The following is a 19,216-nucleotide window of genomic DNA, read 5'->3' on the forward strand; positions in this document are numbered from 1 at the left end:
ATTTAATTTTAGAAGGAAATTAACAAACTCACCGGCGTATGATACAAAATGCAACAGCAAAGAAAATGCCTACATTGCAGACTACGGCAGCTCCTACAATGTATCATACGTAGAGAGGAGCTTGATTATCGCCATCTAGATCTGTGTTTTCAATGGCTAAGTATAGAAAAAGGTATAAGTAAATATCTTAGAAATGAACTGCAAAACATCATGACAAGCACATCGTAGTAATAACAAACCCTAAAGTGGTTATCACTGCTATGATAGTAAAACGAGACATAAAACAATGTTGATCTATGAAAGATGTTACACTTAGTTCTTGATAAATTGCAATTTAACATAAAATTTGTGAAATGCAAAAGTATGTTTAAAAAGATGGTATCACTTCTTAGTATACAATATGATTGTAAGTTTATAATTGACATTATACACAAGCATTATCCTGCTGCAATATAGCTAAACACCTCCTCTAGTAAAAAAAATTGTCATACCATTTTGATCTCCCTCGGCCCTTTTGAAACTATATGATGAGGATGACTACGGAATTGAATATAGTTAATTTAAAATTAAAAGTTTAAAAAATATTAAATAGTACCCATGGTCGAAGAAGCTGTTATTATACTTGAACTTATTACATCCTGTCTTGAAGAGGATGTAAATGGGGTTTCAGCAGATGGTTTAGTTTGAAAATTGGAGCTGAATGTATTCATTTTTGTTTTTGACATCGTTGTAAATGTCGTCAAATACGGTGTTTCTACAACATAGGACATAATTTGTTAAGTTAAAATGTAACAAACCAATACGTCCAATGAGATTATTGCATATTATGAAATAACATAACATTTCAAAATCGAATGTATTTTTTTAATTTTTGCAAACGCTTTTAAACTGGTGTTTCAATATTTAAAAAACCTGATTATTACAGTGGTGTAAGGCAGACGGGTGCCGGACGACTGTCAAACAAGATAATTTAAGTTCAGATTTACTTATCTTAATCAAAAGCTTATGTAATGACCTTGCTTGTGGTTGTTTTTGGGCATCCTAGGGTCAAGGTCACTGTTACTAAAATAGAAAAATGTTAATAAAAATAAGCTTGTTCATGGACGATATTGTCAAGTGCAAACTACCGTCCGCGCCCCCTTACAACCGCATTAAGCAGTGTTCAACATTTAAACATGTAATCATCTTATTCCCTGCGGTCTGGAGACCGCAGGGTATTGGTACGCGTTTCACTTTTGAGGCATGGAGGAGCACGTGACCTGTTTTCTGTACATGGAGGAGCATGTGATCTGTAAAGCGTACATGATTGGTTAATTGACCTTTTCGAAAACGTAGCTAAATACCATTTGTCGGTACGTTACGGATTTACCTGGAATTACAATTTATCAAGAACAAAAACTATTACGTGATATTTCTAAATTTCTATAATTATTTTACCGTTTAAGGTGGTAAAATTTGAATGATGTGTTTGAAAATTATCAATATTTCCTTAATATCTATCGTAAATTTTACAAACAATGAATTGTTTATACTGAAAATTTACAGAATTAAAATATTCGTAGGGGCATCTGCCATAATAAATAGAGATATTTTCTGCGTAAACTTGTGTGTTTACTTTATTTATTTTTTGCTCGGAATTATTCATAAAATGTTAGGCCTATTTAATCAAATTAAACAATTGTTTTATGTTCGACCTTCTCCGGTCTTCAACGGTCACCAGTTCCCAAAGACCTTCTTCTATATTGATCGTTTATTCAATTGTCAACTATAGTCCTGATACAAATGTTTATTCATCCCCCCCCCCCCAAAAAAAAAAAATAAATAAATAAAATGTTGAAAATAGTTCAATATATCATTAAAATGTTCACCGCAGGAAACCATTTAACTTTTTAAATTTTGAATTTAGAAACATTCGCAGATGTGTTCATACAGCGGTAATCATGGAACCTTTTATGTGACACTTTCGTGCAATTCCATGAAAAGCGGCGTATGATCCCCAAGTAAAGAAAGGGTTTGCCCTAAACGAGAAAACAATGGGCGGAACTAAATTGAATGGAATTTATAAAGGGGATCAGACGTTATGAACCCTAACATATCACAGATAAGACGTCAAGAGACAAATTTAAAAAGCAGCCAGCATAGCTTAAGGGTAATGTCGTGCAGCAATTTACATATAATTACATTTTAAGAAGAATAACAGTGCCCGCAAAAAGTCCCACATGACAGTCAGTCATAAAAATTCATAAAGTATGGTATAAAATTCATTCATTTCACTTCACTTAACTTCAATGTTGTTATATTTTTTCTAGTTCTTCGGGATCATTGATGCCAACTCTATTAAATATTGAGAATTGAGTACCGCTCAAGCCGGTTCTAGCGGGCGTGAGGGATGTTGCACTTACTCATTATTAGACTCAATCAAACCGAGTCTGCAATTTTCATGTATTTCTGTTGTGATTAATGCTTCCGGAGGATAACTTTGTTTCCAGGTTTGTATGTATTGAAAACTTATATTGAACGTTATTACTGATTAAAGTTTATACACATTTTTACTTATAACACACAACTTGCGTGTTTATGTGATTATGGTGTATAGATGGAATAGTAATTCACGTATTTTTATATCAAGTTTCTACACTAGTAGTTTTCCTAATTATGCACACAGTTCCTTTCGCGCCGTGACCGAGTGGTTATGCTCGTTGACTTCTAACCCCTTGCCTTACACTGCTGTATGTTTGAACAGTGGATTTTACTTAATCGATACAACTGAAAAACAACAAAATATAACATTGACAAATATATATTGTGACGTTCACGTTTTTATATTTATAGTTTATTTTTGAATAAAAATACATGTTAATATTACATACTTGAACTTGTGACCGTTGATTACGTTTGACACCCAAATTACCTCAGACCGGGAACACCTTGAGTGGCGAGGGGTGTTGAAATGATGTTTAATGAAAAGAGGCTGTAATAAAATTTAAATTTAAGTTTTAATTAAAAAAAGTAATGTGAAGCGAAAAAATAAAAAATATGTTAAAATTATTGAAATGTATACAAATTATTTTGAACTCTTGGCTGCCTAATTGATGCTATTTGGTTTACGTGAGTCGCTGTTACAAAACATATTTCAGTATCAAAAACTTCAAGTGTACACTTGAACGTTTGTTATAGAAAATCAAGAAGAAGGAAAATAAAACAATAAAATACAGCAAATTTGTGAATTTAAAATGTTATTACAGATACATAAAGATTTCATGCATTATTCATACTTCCGAACTCTTCAAAAATATGTAATGAGAGCATTTTCAAAAACTCACTATATGAAGTCGTTTCTATGTATATGTTAGTGTTCATCCGAGCTGTTCTACAGAAATTAGAAACTTCGACGGGAGCGATAGCGACAGGAGAATGTTTCTAATTTCTGTAGAACAGCTAAGGATGAATACTAACATACTTAGTGTCAAGCTTTATTTGACCTCATTATTCTTTACTTTATTACGTCACTACGGGTTTTATGAAGTACTATGAAAAATAGAAGTCGACTATGAAAGAAATTCGATATAGTATTGGTTTTTGTTCTTCTATGAAAATTAACGCACATGATTTTGAAGAAATGCTTCGTTTTCATTGGATGACAAATAAAGCTGGACACTAAGAAAAATAAAAGTCGACTATGAACGGTATTCGATATAGTATCGATTTTTGTTCTTGTATGAAAATTAAAGCACAGAATTTGAAGAAATACTGAATTTCCATTGGATGTCAAATAAAGTTGGACACTAAATATAAATCGTTTCTTTAATATAAGAGCATAAATAACAAAAGTCTGAAAATATAAATATACCTTGATGTAAGGCAAACACATTTCTCATATGATAAGACAACACCTTCAAATTTGTTTCAGATTATAATACAGATTGCATTCTTTCTGCATAAATATATCATTTACCTGAATTATTTAAAGTAGAAAACGAGAAACTATCAGATGGATAAAGCTTCGGAGTGGATGACATTGTCAACACTGTTGTTGTTGATGTTGTTATTGTTACTACTGTTGTTGTAACTGAATCGATAGTGCTATAATGTTATAATTGTAATTTCAAATTTCTATATATCCTGGATAAAATATGAGAATCAGTGAAATACTATTATGGTAAATAAATTACTGATACAAACGTTAATAAATCTAAAATGAACTGATTACCAGTGTGAGCTATGAAAATGTGAACTCGAGTTAAATTCACCAGTTCAATATATGTTTCAATTAATGCTTATCATACATTTGCTTTATATTGTACCCTGTTACGTCAAATGTAGGAAAAATAATTTTATGCATTTGTAAAATAGATCGAAAGACAATTTGTCTGCCTTTATAATTTTTGTTATGTGTAGTAAACTGATCAGATGCGTCATAGTTTCATGTGTTAAAACAGTTTAGCTTTATCACGTTCTGCAAACGTTTGGTTACACTCACCTTATTCGCTGCTGCAACATAGGTTAAATTTTTAAAACATGATAAAACTAAGTTACCTATTAGACAACACACTGCTAAAGATGTTGGTTTCCAGTTTCCAACGCAAGTGAATTCAACGCGTCTATCAAAAGTATAGCTAGCAGAACAAGATACACTTGCGGATGTCCTATGCCATCCACCATAACAAGCTCTCCCATTTTTCACAATTAGCGACTCTCCGCACTTATTATCTGTAAGTAATTAAACTGTAAGTACAACTGATTGTCTTAAGTTTATGATTGCCTGTAAGATCAGTTGATTTTTACTTTTATTAAGGATTACCTGCATTTGATTTAGCATTATACACGAGCAGAAAACTGCTGAAATATAGCTATAAATCTCCTCTTTACTGATATTTTAAATTAATAAGATTGATTAGTATATTCGAACAGTTTCAAATGCTTAAAATTTCAGCATAGTATTCATTTTAATAAAATCACAAGTTACAATTTTCTCACATATTGACAAGCCTCCTTAAATAAAGCAAGATAAAATTTTGGATACATTTGCTACCCCACCATTGGCTCTAAGTACTATAGGGATGTAAGGTAAACATCCAGCACAGCACGAGTTGTTTTTAGAGTATATTTTATTTAAAACTTCTTAGGCAATACAATATAAAATACAAAGTTAATCTGCTGACATGACAAAAACGCGACTCATCTATAAAAGGTTTTGATTTTTTAAACTGTATTTATACTATGACATAGCGCGAATCTTTGTGACAGAAAGTCCATCAGCAAATCCTCCGATTGCTGGAGACAGTGAAAGAAAACAGACGACTTAAAATAAGAAGTATCCTTAAAAAAGATACTAGTACTCGGCCGAAATAAAACTGATTAAATTGAATAATTATGTTTACTTAGTTCTTAGTTTTCCATGAAAGGTCATATAAGAATGTTTTTAACACCAACATCTACACAATTGGTAAGGCAATTATATTTATAAATACCTGATTAATTTGCAAAATATATGAACATTATATCATTTGAACACAACAATAATCAAATAATATAGTAGACACTATTTAATATCATAAACTAAGGGTACCGTACGTACCTATTGTTCTCGATATTTTGGACAAAATTTAAAACTCAGATCGTGTGTAAAAGAAACACAGAAAGTTCTTACGTAAAATAAACTGTTCACTATAAAGTGTAATAAGATCTGAATGTTAAACAGAACTTTGATATCTGAGCAATTTACATAGAGTGACAATAACTATCCTTTACATTTTATTTTATAATGGCCAATGAGATTCCCAGATTTTGTTTTGTAATTTTTAAAATGACCAATGAAAACTCATATATTCAGTTCTTCCATGTAAAATTTATAGGAAGTCAATCTGAAAATAGACCAGCCTTTGACCTGAAAAAAATGCATGATACCATCAAAAAAACAAATATAAATCATAACATGTATAATATGAAATAACAAACAGCCGGACCTTTATATTACCCCGACATTGAAATTTTAAAAGGACACACATTCATGTGGTAAATAATAAAATTACAAGTAAATAAGAACTGATAATTACTAAAACATTTACAATTGTAATCAAGATTTGTTACAAGATAATGAATCTCATTAATTTATACGAATTTATTATAGTTCGATTGTGTTAGAAGTTATCAGCTTATTTAAACATTCTCGAATCCGTTCATTGAACTAACCGGTACTAAGCAATGGGTATATTTGCTCATTGAAACAACGGCTAAATCATAAAGTGGTTTGAACGCACGCGGCCAGCAAACATTGTATGAATACCGCGACACGTTAGCCACTCGGCCATGCCGCCACATGGAAAAGATTAATCCTATATGGAAGGTTCATTTGTCGTGTTGTTGATTTTTTGCTATTGTTTATTTCAGCGTTTAGCTATCCTTGTGTATACTTACAGTTTAGGGAATACGTATCACAAGCAGCCACTTTCATATGTTCACCATTCCCTGAAAAATGTATATGGTAATCTTTTATTATTATCCTAAGTTCTTTATCATATATACATTTCATACTACTTCCAAATTGTATTATTTCAAATACAACATCGACTTCCATTTCAACCAAGATCATCACTGAAACTGTGAGAATACATTTACAAAATTTGCAAAAATAATGCATATCCGTAATCAAGTCATTTTAGATTTATACTAAACTACATAAAGGAAAATATCCAGCCTAAATTGCGTTACACGAGAAGCAAGTAAAATTGTATGCAAATGTAATATTTTATACATGCATGGACTAAATCTGCCTGGTTTTGTTTGAATTAAAATAATATAAAATGAAAAATATAACCTGTCATTAAAACTCTCAAATTGTTTATTCATGTACTTACCTAAAAACAAACTAATTACCACAATTGTAAAATAATATGAAATTTTCATTTATGAACCCACCTCCGTAAGCTCAGATGGTTATATTTGAATTGAGAGGAAAAGAAACAACAAAAGTTAGTTGAATTGAAAATTGTCATTTTAATGATAAAATGACGGATAAAGTGAAAATATAATATTGCATAAAACAAATACAATGTGACAAGAAAAAAATCAACTATAAAATGTTTTCCTTATGCATGTTAAATATAGTATCAATGAAACAAATTTATGAAAACTAATCTAAACAATCCACCAATAATGAATGTACCTTGCAGACTGACAATTTAACACCGTATAAGGCTAAATAATACTAAAAATTGGGGGGGGGGGGGGGATAAAACTTCTTTGTTTTTAGTTTTTGTTGCATAAATTAGTGCAGTGTAATATAAACACATTGTGAATTTTACACTGGTCAGACAACACTAAATATATTATGGTCAAACAACACTAAATATGTAGAACGGAAATTATCCTGACTGCAAGTAACATACACTACGGTATTCATAAAGCTATTTATTCTTCAAATAAATGATTATTTATGAATCCACCTCCGTAAGCTCAGATGGTTATATTTGACTTGAGAGGAAAAGAAACAACAAAAGTTAGTTGAATTGAAAATTGTCATTTTAATGATAAAATGACGGATAAAGTGAAAATATAATATTGCATAAAACAAATACAATGTGACTAGAAAGAATTCAACTATAAAATGTTTTCCTTGAAAGACAAAGTTGGGGGGAAAAACCGCCATAATTGTGAACAATTTAGATAAAAATTGTGAATCAATCCCCCAACCAATCTGAGTGTAGAGGTGGTTGATAATTAAGGTTTGATAAGCGCAATAAATGATTTAACATAATTAAGTTGAAGATATCTAGAGTTCGTCTCAAATACATTTTAAGATATCAGCTGGCATACAGCTCACAAAGTAAATGCTAATAAATTCCTAACTAAGACAACTATATGACTAGAAAAATAGTTAACTATATTTACACCAAGATATGAAAAATATAAAGGAAATTGTTATACATGTATTATGTTGAAGACATTTCACAAAAAATATTGGCACATTATCCACATGTATGTAATTTCTAATTGAAAGATTTAAAAAAGCTACTGTAAAGGAGAATGAAGCCCAAAACTCCATCTCTGCTACCCTACTACTTAATATATGAAGAAAAATAGTTAACTATATTTACAACATGATATGAAAAATATAAAGGAAATTGCTATACATGTATTATGTTTTAGACATTTCACAAAAAATATTGGCACATTATCCACATGTATGTAATTTCTAATTGAAATATTTAAAAAAGAATACTGTAAAAGAGAATGAAGCCCAAAACTCCATCTCTGCTACCCTACTACTTAATATATGAACTCAAAAGGCAACAATATATATATATATATTTATACATATAGGAAAGATGGATATAAAACTATTGACATCAACCTGCATCTATTTTATTTTGGTGTACTATCCGGCTGCTCATAAAAATTAATTTGCATGAGCACCAGCCCAAAACTGGACGCCCAATCACATGTACTAGCCTGGTCGTTAAAATGAACCTACATATATTTTGTTAAATGACTTTTTATAAGCATCCGCCCAAAACTAGATGCTGATTTATCCTTGTGTGACCAAGCCCAAAACTTGATTCCTTAAAATTGGTGTCTTAAAGCTGTATAGTACTATGTTCTTTAGTGTATGTTGTATATAATTGGAAATATACTTTTTATATCAAAAAGCTATTTATTCTGATGTATTTCTTAAATGCAGAAGACTTCCATCTGCCCATTTCTTGAATCAGGCTCTCCGACATGCCCTTAATTGCCGCCATGGAAGCTGCCCCTATACGGAAACAATGACCTTTATATACCTTTGTGTCATAGCCACAGAAAACTAAACACTGTCTCAGCTTTTCACTGAAGAATGAACGGGAAACACAGGTCTTGTCTATAAAATTGAACAAAGGACCTTCCGTGGAACCACGCATGCAGACATATTGCCATAGTGTTGTAACAGGACAGAATTGTTTGCAGTCTGCCTTGGCTTTGATTGCTAGTAGGACAGAGCGGCCATTAGAATGTTTAAAATTTGAGATTCGCACCTCTAAGAGTGCAGGTTGACCTGATTTAAACTCCTTGAATGTTATATCAGAATATGACAGTGTGGAAGGTTTGCCTTTATTGCTTGTGATTTCACCAATCCGCAGCAAGGCATGGAAAGCAAGCAGGAACATTGCTCTAACTAGAGTTCTTATGAAGAGACCAGTACAAGTTTTCTCAACTGAAGCAACCAGTTTTTCCAACATGTCATTTGTGATTGGTAACCTTTTATCTGGAGTTTTTAAACTGTTGCTGTAGCCATGTAAACATTTTTTAACTAAAAAGTTACTTGAAAAATCTGGCAGACTATGTGTTTTATGAACATAGCTCAATGCTGATGTAGGTTGTAATTGTCGATGCTGCCAGTTTTCTGACATAACAATGGGCTATAAAGAAAAGATAGAGTTCAGCAGTTATTGGCATAGTAACCGGCAAGTACGGGTTAATGTCAAGGAAAGCCTTGTACGCTTGGAGAGCACGATTGTATGTACATTTTGAAGATTCTGTTAGAGACTTGTTCACTAGAGATTGTGCTATTTCAGTCAAGGATATATCTGATCGGCTGGAATGTCTTCCCGAACTGGATTCTGCCACATGCATTCGTCCAAATATTGATTCACCTGTTGACGAGAGAGAAGATCAGCAAAGCGATTCTCAGAACCCGGAATATGGATTGCTTGAAACATAATATTTTGTCTAAGTGTACACAAAACTAACCTTCTTACTAACCTCATTACAGTTTTGTCTTTTGATGTTTGTTTATTTATAATGTACACTACTGCTTGGTTATCTGTAAGGAAAACAATGCATCTGTTTTTAAGAAGATGACCCCAAACTTCTAAAGCGAGAACAAATGGATAAAGTTCTTTAAAAGTTATATGACATTGCTGTCAAATACTATTTTAAGGCCATGGGTCAGCAAAGTACATGTTTTTTAGATAGCCCCCAAGCCTGTATTGCTACTATCTGTGAACAAGTGTAGTGATGTTTATATTGCCAATGCATTATCTAGCATTATGGCTGTTCCATTAAATTCATCTATGAAAACTGTCCAAGCCTTAAGATCAGCATGCGCTTCAGCTGTCAGACGACGTTTGTGGTGTGGTTTCTTTAGCCCTATTGTTAGGTCAATAAGTCTACGCAAAAAACACCTCCCTGGCGTAATCACAGCACAAGCAAAGTTTAGCAAGCCTATGAGTGACTGGAGCTCTTCCAGGGTGATTTTTCGTCTGAACTTAAGAGAGTGTAACCTAGATCGAATTTTTTCTATTTTATCTAAAGGTAATCGTTTTACCATTCGGGTTGAATCTAGTTCAATTCCCATGAAGGACATCACTGTGTCTGGGAGCATAGTTTTCTCATCTTTTATGGGCACACCAAGTTCATCTGCTAGCCTAAGGAAGGATTGGAGAGAAGATAAACATAAATGATATTGTGGGGGTGAGACAAACATAAAATCATCCAAGATATGTACACAACCTGGCACACCAAGTTTTTCTGTTGCAATCCATTGCAGTGCTGTTGAAAATTTTTCAAAAAGGGAGCAAGAATAAGACAGTCCCATGGGCAAAGTTTTGTCATAATATATATTGTCTAAATGTGTGAAGGCGAGTAGATGTTGCGAGTCTGGAGCTATGGGTACCAATTTAAATGCTTTTTCGATATCTGTTTTAGCCATGTATGCCCCGGGGCCGAACTTTTGAATTAGAGATACTGCATCATCAATTGATTGATACTGAACGGAACAAAGATCTCTGGGAATCCCATCATTGATGGAAAAGCCTTCTGGATATGAAAGATGTTGTATAAACCTAAATTCTCCTTTAGTTTTCTTTTCTATTAGCCCAACTGGCGAAAAATGCATATGGTTAAATGGCTTTTCAGTGAAAGGACCTGCAAGGCGGTTTGCTAATAATTCTACGTTTATTGCTTTGCTGACTTCCACCGGGTGACGATATGCAGATTGCAAGTTTTTGACTGGTTGCTCATTAAGTATGCCCTCAAAAGGAATGTGAAATCCATGTAAAAAACCATTAACCAGGAAATTTGAAATATTTTCATCATAGTTTTTTAACCAGTGTGATAAAACATATGGCTTAATAGGTGTAACAATATGATTATTGAGAAAGCTATGTTCTGATTGTTCCATTGTTTGAAGCATGTTGTGGTTTTGGGGTAGGCTTTTGGGTGAAACCCTGAGTTCCCCGTGCTGGCTGTGCTCCACCTGGCATGGCGGGAGTTGTTGTTTGTGTTCGAGTGGCCTTTTGGCAATTCTGTCTAGGATGTGGTCTGTAACAGGTGCTGCATATGTGTTGAAAACGGCAGTTGTTTCTGTAACAAATTCCGTCATTATACAGGTTACAGGTTTGTGGGCGTTTCCCACGAAAAAGGTTGTTTGTTCTGCCCCTTTGTCCTTGCCTGAATTTTTGCTGGAAGCTTAACCCGTCTGCGATGGCTTTGTTGTATAACTCCATGTTAGGCATGTCCCATGGTGTTGTTGTTGGTCTTTCCTCGCGAAGTTTCCGGAACTGAGTGTCGTATTTTATTGCCACATATGTTCCAGCCAGTTTCGCCAAATTCTGAACCGTTGATGAATGTTTCATCAGTGCAGGACCCAACTCTGGTGATTTTTCTAAGTACACTGACACAAAAATTGTGTAAGCATTGTGCCATGCTTCCATAGTCTTAATTTCGTCATTGTCCTTTTTTTCTAGACTGATTGTGCCATCTGGGTGATGTTTGAAAGTCAAAGTTCCTGACTCTTTAGAGGCTATCAAACTTGATAAAGGCAAATACTGATCCCCCCAAACTTTCGCCTTCAGTTTGGGGTCAACCCCTGTACTAAGAGAAATACCTCTTCCCACTTGTTAAGTTGTGTCTGGAATGGATTTCTGGACAGATGGAGGAATTGCTGATCCAGATTGTGATGTGCCTGCCTCTTGAGAATTGACAGGGCTGTTGTTGGTGGATTTATCTGTCAATTGTGTGGTATCTTGTGATTGTTCCTTTCCTTCAAGAAGTCCCATTTCTTTTAAAGTGGATAATACTGACTGTGTCACAGCCGGTATTATTTCGTCTAGTTCCGCTGTAGACTTCTGTGCCTTTGGAGGGGTAGATCGGTATTTACTCGTTGATTTTCGTTTGCTCATCTGAATAAGAATGCTCAATGCTTAATGTAATATTTTATACTATAATATCTTTACATGTATATGTATATGATAAGGAATACTTATTCCAAATTAGACTATCTATGGCAAATAAATATATTTAAATAATTTTCATTCATTTTGAAAATTGCCATAAAATAAATATATATTTTTTCACCCTAGAATCTTTAATGAAATCAATTGTATAAAGCCATAACTTAAACAGTTATGGTATGTATTTCTGAAACAAATACACGGAACTAAGGTTATCATATTCTAAAGGTATTAATATCCAGAGTAGATATAGGTCTACACAGTAATTGTGACAACATAAAAAGCAAACATTGAGAATGATAATTGAGATATATAAATGCAAATGCCTACCAGACCCAATACATAAAATAATCATAATGCACATTGATAAATGTATATTTTTTATAAACACATATTGAGTAAAAATTGCCTAGCAACCAATGTGCCAGTTATATTTAAGTATAGTGAAGTACAGCCAATGTGCATATTAAACAACCAATGTGTCTATGACATGCAGTCAAAAACGCAACCAATGTGCGTACTACAACAACCAAAGTGTCTAGTCATGTCTGAATGCTTGTATTACATATACAACCTATGTGCATTCGACCTGCAGGCAAAAATACAACCAATGTGCATACTATATACCTTTGTACAACCAATGTGTATATTAAAATAATTTAAATGATTGCCGTCATTTTGCAAGTCGCCGGTATATTCATATACATAATACTTAATGTACTGAAAAAACATTTGCAACCAATGTGCATAATTGATAAAGATACAACACTTTTTGTTTTCCATGTGCAGTTGTGAAACAAGTAACATCTGAATGAGAAATTGCCTCCAATGTGTAATTGAGTTAAAACACCACTGTATGATAAACCTGTCACCAATGTATATAAATCATGTTCAATAAAAATTTCCTCTAGCTTTACTAAAGGTACATTGTAGATATTGCTGTAAATAACATTGTTTAATTACTTAATTGTTTAATTACTTTAATTATTAATTAATTGTTTACTTACAGTAATTGCAAGTGAATTAAACGAGTTAAAATTGATTGCATAAAATAATTCACTAAAAATTCATGATTATTTTATGTGAGTTTCTTAAAAATCTTAGTTTGATATTTTTATTTTGATATCACTATTTTTATAATAATGTTAGCTCGATCAATGTCCCTAATCAACAAAATACATAAAAAGAAAACAATTAATATAATTTATATTAAAAATTATTATATTATTTTTTGAAAAATATTCTGAAAATACTGAGGTACAAGCTATAACAATACATTGTAAAAATGTCATATATACACTGTTATAATGTGTTATAAGTTTTCAACTAGACTGTTCGAAAGAAAAAAAAATTAATAAATAAATAAAAATAAAAATCCTGGTGTAGGCGATCATAATATCTGTTGATGGTGCCTGGGGACCAAACATTGTCAGTTTATGCACGGCGTAATCTGCATGGTTCATTCGCTGCTCAGAATGTTGTGCTGCGCTCATCCAGAATACCTGTATTTTTTACACTTGAAATATTACATGCACCAAAGAAAAAGAAATGATGGAATGCTCTAATATTATAGAAAGAAATAAGATAATCTTTAGATAATATAATTAAATGGCGAACAATGTTTTTTTTTTTTTTTTTTTTGTAGAGCCCCAAATTTATTTTTCTTTGCTGTATGTAAACACTTTTCACTTATCCTGTAATGATATTAAATGGAACACACTGATCTTTAAACAAGCAGTCATGGAACTATTTACATCGAATGATGGCTCCTCTAACATTGTGATAAATGTAATTCATCCCATCATCAGTTAGATGAACACCATCCGGTTTCAAAAGGTCTGGACGCAGTGAAGCATAATGTCGCATTTTCCAATAAGATACCTTATGAAGATTTATAGTGTCTTCTTGAACTAATTTATTGACTTCCTTTACTTTAGCATTGTAAAGTAAAGGGTTCACAGTTCGTGTACACCGTCTTTGAACTAGCTGCATTATAAACACATGTTGTAGATTGTATCTATTTTGGAAGAGAGTGGCAGTTGCAATAAGGTGTTGGGCCACTTCTTCCGCGGTTACATCACCAGCACTATCCAGGTCATTGCCACCCAACCAAAGGATTAGGTAGTTAGGCCTCAAAATCCTCATTTTTGTGTGAAACAAATTCATCATTAACGTGTTGGACAGTCTTCCTCCACTATATCCAAAAATACCTATTTGCTGATTTTCATTCAGCCTAAAAGCTTGATCCAATCGACGATGTTTTCGCTGTAAATAGTGTCTGAAATGATTCATATGTGAATCTCCGAGCAACAGAATATTCGCAGGCATTTTATGGGTTATTAATATATCACTCTTATATTGTATATCGTCCTTCACGACATGTACAGTTCATCATAAGTTGTAAATCACAAGTGAAGTTTACCTCGTTTCTAGTTCTGTGGTAATAACCGGGTTCGACCAATATTGGGTACGAACTGGAGGGTTCTAACTGTCCAAATTCCACGGACAGAAATCCAATAAATACGACTTAACTCCGCCTAATATTCACAGAAGATGTAACTCTTATGATGAATCGATAAAAAATATAAAAGAAAATCAATATGGTTTACTTTTTTGAACGTAGATAATATCGGCGTTGATTAAAAACTTCTAATAATAAAACTTCTTTGTTTTTAGTTTTTGTTGCATAAATTAGTGCAGTGTAATATAAACACATTGTGAATTTTACACTGGTCAGACAACACTAAATATATTATGGTCAAACAACACTAAATATGTAGAACGGAAATTATCCTGACTGCAAGTAACATACACTACGGTATTCATAAAGCTATTTATTCTTCAAATAAATGATTATATTTATCCACTTGTTATCTTAAAATGTGCATGAAATATTTGAATACGGAAGTTAAAATTGGAAATTGTATTTTATGTATAATAAAGAGTTCTAAATGTCCATACAAATGTTATGCATTGCTTCAAAATACTTGTTTATACAGTGTAACAAAGACTTAACTATGGTGGCTGATTTGTGCCATTCGTGTTTTCGCCCCGCGACCCCGCCAAGCGAAAAGTCGAAAATAACAAGTTAAAATGGCGGGAGCGCGCAGCGAAAACACGCTTATTAGCGAGGGTGTTTTCGTCCCGCGATCCCGCCGTTTTATTTCTTAAATCTCGCTCCGCGGTTGATTTAAAATACGCTATTTCCTACAGTTTACTGTTTCTGTCAATACAAGGGAGATAAGTCGTAAGGTCTTATTACCCGCAACTCAGAATATGTTTTCCCTTTAGTTTATGCTAGCGCTTACGTCTTCAGTCGTATACGTCATTTATTCAGGAGCACTTGTCCCAGTCTGTTTTGAGATGAATCCAAGTTGAATCTGTCGCAATTATTAAATAATGAATTTTCATGTATCAGATTGATATTGATTTACAATACGTTTAATACAGTATAGTTAATACATTATACCACGAGGTGCGGAACACGGTGGTATCATCGAATAGACTAGTTAATGTACTTTAAGTGAAATAGATCTAATCTTTATACCAGTGAAATGTTCCGTTTATCACTGTGTTGAATTATATTTGCTAGGATGGCTAAAGAAAGACGAAATCTAACAGACGTGGAAACCCTGTTTCGATCCCTAGCCTTTCCACTTGGTCATTGGCAAGAAGTCAATCGGCGCGGCCAAGAAAACAAACTTGCAAAGCAACATCAACAGCTGAAAAACGTGTGGCTGTCAATGTGGAAGAATGTGTTCTGATGGCAATTTACCTACAGATTGACAGGTGGTTGGCAACCCCGCTCCTAAACTTCAGCACGAGCACCCCGTGTTTGGTTTTCCGATGGTTTCTCCAAGGTTGCCTCCTTCTGAAACCCCAAATATCCAAGATGAGGGTGACCTGGATATTAATATTTCAGGAAAAAATATGAAATAATCAGTATGTTGATATTGCACAAATGTTGCACAAAAATTTCCATATGCCAAGTTTGCAAGATGACAATAAAAAATCAGTTTGTATTAAAATCTCATAAAAAAACTAAAATAAATTGGAAATATTGATTCTTGGACTGATGTATTTGTAAATTTCATTTTAGTTTTAATTAAAAATATGTGAGAAGTTAGCAGTGAACAGTGAGCTAAGCAAAAAGGCATTTCAATTTACATAGGGAAGTCAATGATCTGATGTAATGCCCAGCTGTTTTGGGCATCTAGCGGGGCATTCCGAAATATAGTGTAAAAATGCTCTGCTGCAATACTCAGCTGTCTTGGCAATCTAGCAGAGCATTCCTAGCTATAGTGAAAAAATGCTCTGCTGGAACGCTCAGCTGGCTAGGCAATCTAGCAGTGCATACTAAAAATAGTGTTAAATGCACTGCTGGAATGCTGAGTTGGCTTGTTAGTGTAAAAATGCTCTGCTGAAATGCTAAGCTGGCTAGGAAATCTAGCAGGGCATTACTAAATAAAGTGTAAAAAAGCTCTGCTGGAATGCTAAGCTGGCTAGGCAATCTAGCAGGGCATTACTAAATAAAGTGTAAAAATGCTCTTTTGGAATGCTAAGCTGACTAGGCAATATAGCAGAGCATTCCTTAATATAGTGAAAAAATACTCTGGTGGAATGCTGAGCTGGCTAGGCAATCTAGCAGGGCATTCCTTAATATAGTGAAAAAATGCTCTGCTGGAATGCTAAGCTGGCTACGCAATCTAGCAGGGTATTCCTAATTATAGTGTAAAACTGCTCTGATTGAATGCTTAGCTGGCTATATTTTAGAACGTTCGCTAGATTGCCTAGGCAGCTGAGAATTCCAGCAGAGCATTTTTACACTCTATTTAGGAATGTTCTGCTAGATTGCTTAGCCAGCTGAGCATACTAGCAGAGCATGCTTACACTTTATTTTAAAATGCTCTGCTAGATTGCTTACACAGCTGAGCATAACAGCAGATCATTGATTTCCCTATATAAATCGTAATGCCTTTTTGCTTAGCTCACTGTTAACTGCTAACTTCTCACATACGTTATGATCATGCTGTTAAAATGATAAAAAGGCTAGGTAAAGGTCATCGTCGCAGGGGGTCAAACGTATAGCGGTGCAATACTCCTTTAAGCGAGGTGATTTCATGCGATACGCCCTAATGGCGGATTTACCCGTGTAAACACACGTCAGAGTGAGTGTTTTTATTAAGTTTTTCATAAATCTTTGATTACAAATGCATATTTTGTATTGGGGATGTGAAGATAGGACCGACACACATTTCATCAAAATTACAGAGGCCTAAATTCATAATTAAAAAAGTTATTGAAGGTAAACTGACGGCAACTAATTTTGGGTCGGTGAATAAAATCGCTTAATGCAAGCTTATATTAATATAGTTTATTTCTTTTTCTTCTTTATTCTATAAGAGAAATCATAATTGAGTTGCACAGCAAGTACTTTTGTGCTCCGATATACATAGACGCTTACTTGTCAAAATATTTAAGTGTACGCTGGATTTTGGTGCGATAAAATAACTGTACGCTGTTTAAGTTCAATATTTTTCATTATCACATCTGCTGTACATGTTTTCCTATGATTATACTAAGATATCTACCATATATATGTGCCCGTTCCGGAATTCTGAAATCTTCTTCTTTCCTGAAATAAAAGTTTTGTATAATCATCTATTTATTATATAATAGTATTTGAACTTAATTTGAATAATTAATAATAATTATCCTGTAAAAATTAGGAGTTGAAAAAAGTTACCTTTACTCTAAGATCTTAGATAAAAAAAAAAGGAATTTGACCAAAATATGTAAGAATGAATTAAAGAAACCAATTAAGAAATCTTGTATAAATTAACTCACTTTCAAAGCAGAACATTTCAGAAAAATAGCAGTTAATATGTGATATAAGGGCTGTTTTACTTCATGAGGTTCTAAGATCTTTTATACATGCTGCTGTCAAACTGATATTTTTTTCATATTATAAATAGAATTGAACATTTTAAACAACCTATAAAATACAGTGAAAGTACATTTCACTGCTGTTGTAGAGATAGAGACTGAGAACCAGGTGGTAAAAATCTTTAGGTGATAAAATTCTTTTCAAAAATGTTGCTTAGAACAGACTTTTTTGTAATGCACATAATTGTGGCCTGTCAGGAAAAAACACAAAACTACAATTTCAAAATGCAGTCAGTCATTGGACACCAAACAGCTCAGTGTCTTTTTTAGGAACAGCTGATGAGTACACAGTTGTAAATGTTGCAGAGCAATTAAAACATTACATATTGATTAACAAACAAAACTACTGCCAGATAAGTAAAGTACCACAAGTACAAATGCTGACATATGTGCAAATAAACAAAAAGTTATGAGTATATAATATTAGATCGAATCACACTGCTTATAGAGTAGAATATAATTAACATATGGGTTTGTGGGTTACAGTTAAAATATCACCCCAAGCAAAATACTGTTAGCCAAGGTGTTAGCCGAGGGAAACAGTTTTTTTAGGAGGGTTGATATTTTTACTGTTACTCACAAACGCTTGTGTATTATTTACTTTATTTTCCGATACTGTAATCTATAATACTTTTATTTACATAAAAAAACACTTGCCCAGATTTTATACTGTTAAAAAGTGCTGTCGGCCTGTAACATTACAAATCTCTTGGTACACTTGCTTTAACAATAAGAGTAACTCCTAGTGGAAATGAATATTTACAAAAAAGTGAGGTGTAATGCTATACATTAAATGTTGCAGAGAAAGCCTAGTTTTAAAAGTAAAACTACTGGCAGATATGATAAATCACAAAAAGTATGAATACTTTCATAAGCAAATACACAAAGCTGTTTGGTATACACTGGTTATGGAGTAGTATAGTTGTATATTCAAAGTGACAGAGCTAATGACAAACATCAGAATAACTGAAATACAATGGTGTGCTCTGTATATAATATATAGCATCCAATCCATAGAGGAAATCAAACCAGTATTTTATTTTTTATAAATTTCAAGTTCC

The 19,216-nt window shown here is 33.2% G+C and overlaps 2 protein-coding genes across 2 annotated transcripts; both read right to left on the reverse strand.

Annotated features, from left to right (window-relative positions):
- Positions 1–7,503: 7,503 nt before the first annotated feature.
- Positions 7,504–13,414, reverse strand: LOC132725066 (uncharacterized). The gene is made up of 2 exons (XM_060710060.1): positions 11,864–13,414; positions 7,504–9,629 (listed from the first exon to the last, which is right to left on the reverse strand). The coding sequence occupies exon 2, from the start codon at positions 9,384–9,386 to the stop codon at positions 8,637–8,639; it is 750 nt and encodes a 249-aa protein (XP_060566043.1). The 5' UTR covers positions 9,387–9,629; positions 11,864–13,414; the 3' UTR covers positions 7,504–8,636.
- LOC132725062 (uncharacterized) lies at positions 9,998–10,873 on the reverse strand. Its single transcript, XM_060710055.1, has one exon. The coding sequence runs from the start codon at positions 10,871–10,873 to the stop codon at positions 9,998–10,000; it is 876 nt and encodes a 291-aa protein (XP_060566038.1).
- Positions 13,415–19,216: the final 5,802 nt, after the last annotated feature.

The sequence above is a fragment of the Ruditapes philippinarum genome, unplaced genomic scaffold (assembly GCF_026571515.1).
Source record: "Ruditapes philippinarum isolate M1 unplaced genomic scaffold, ASM2657151v2 ctg7696_1_1_1_1, whole genome shotgun sequence".
In the NCBI taxonomy this organism is placed as follows: Eukaryota; Metazoa; Mollusca; class Bivalvia; order Venerida; family Veneridae; genus Ruditapes; species Ruditapes philippinarum.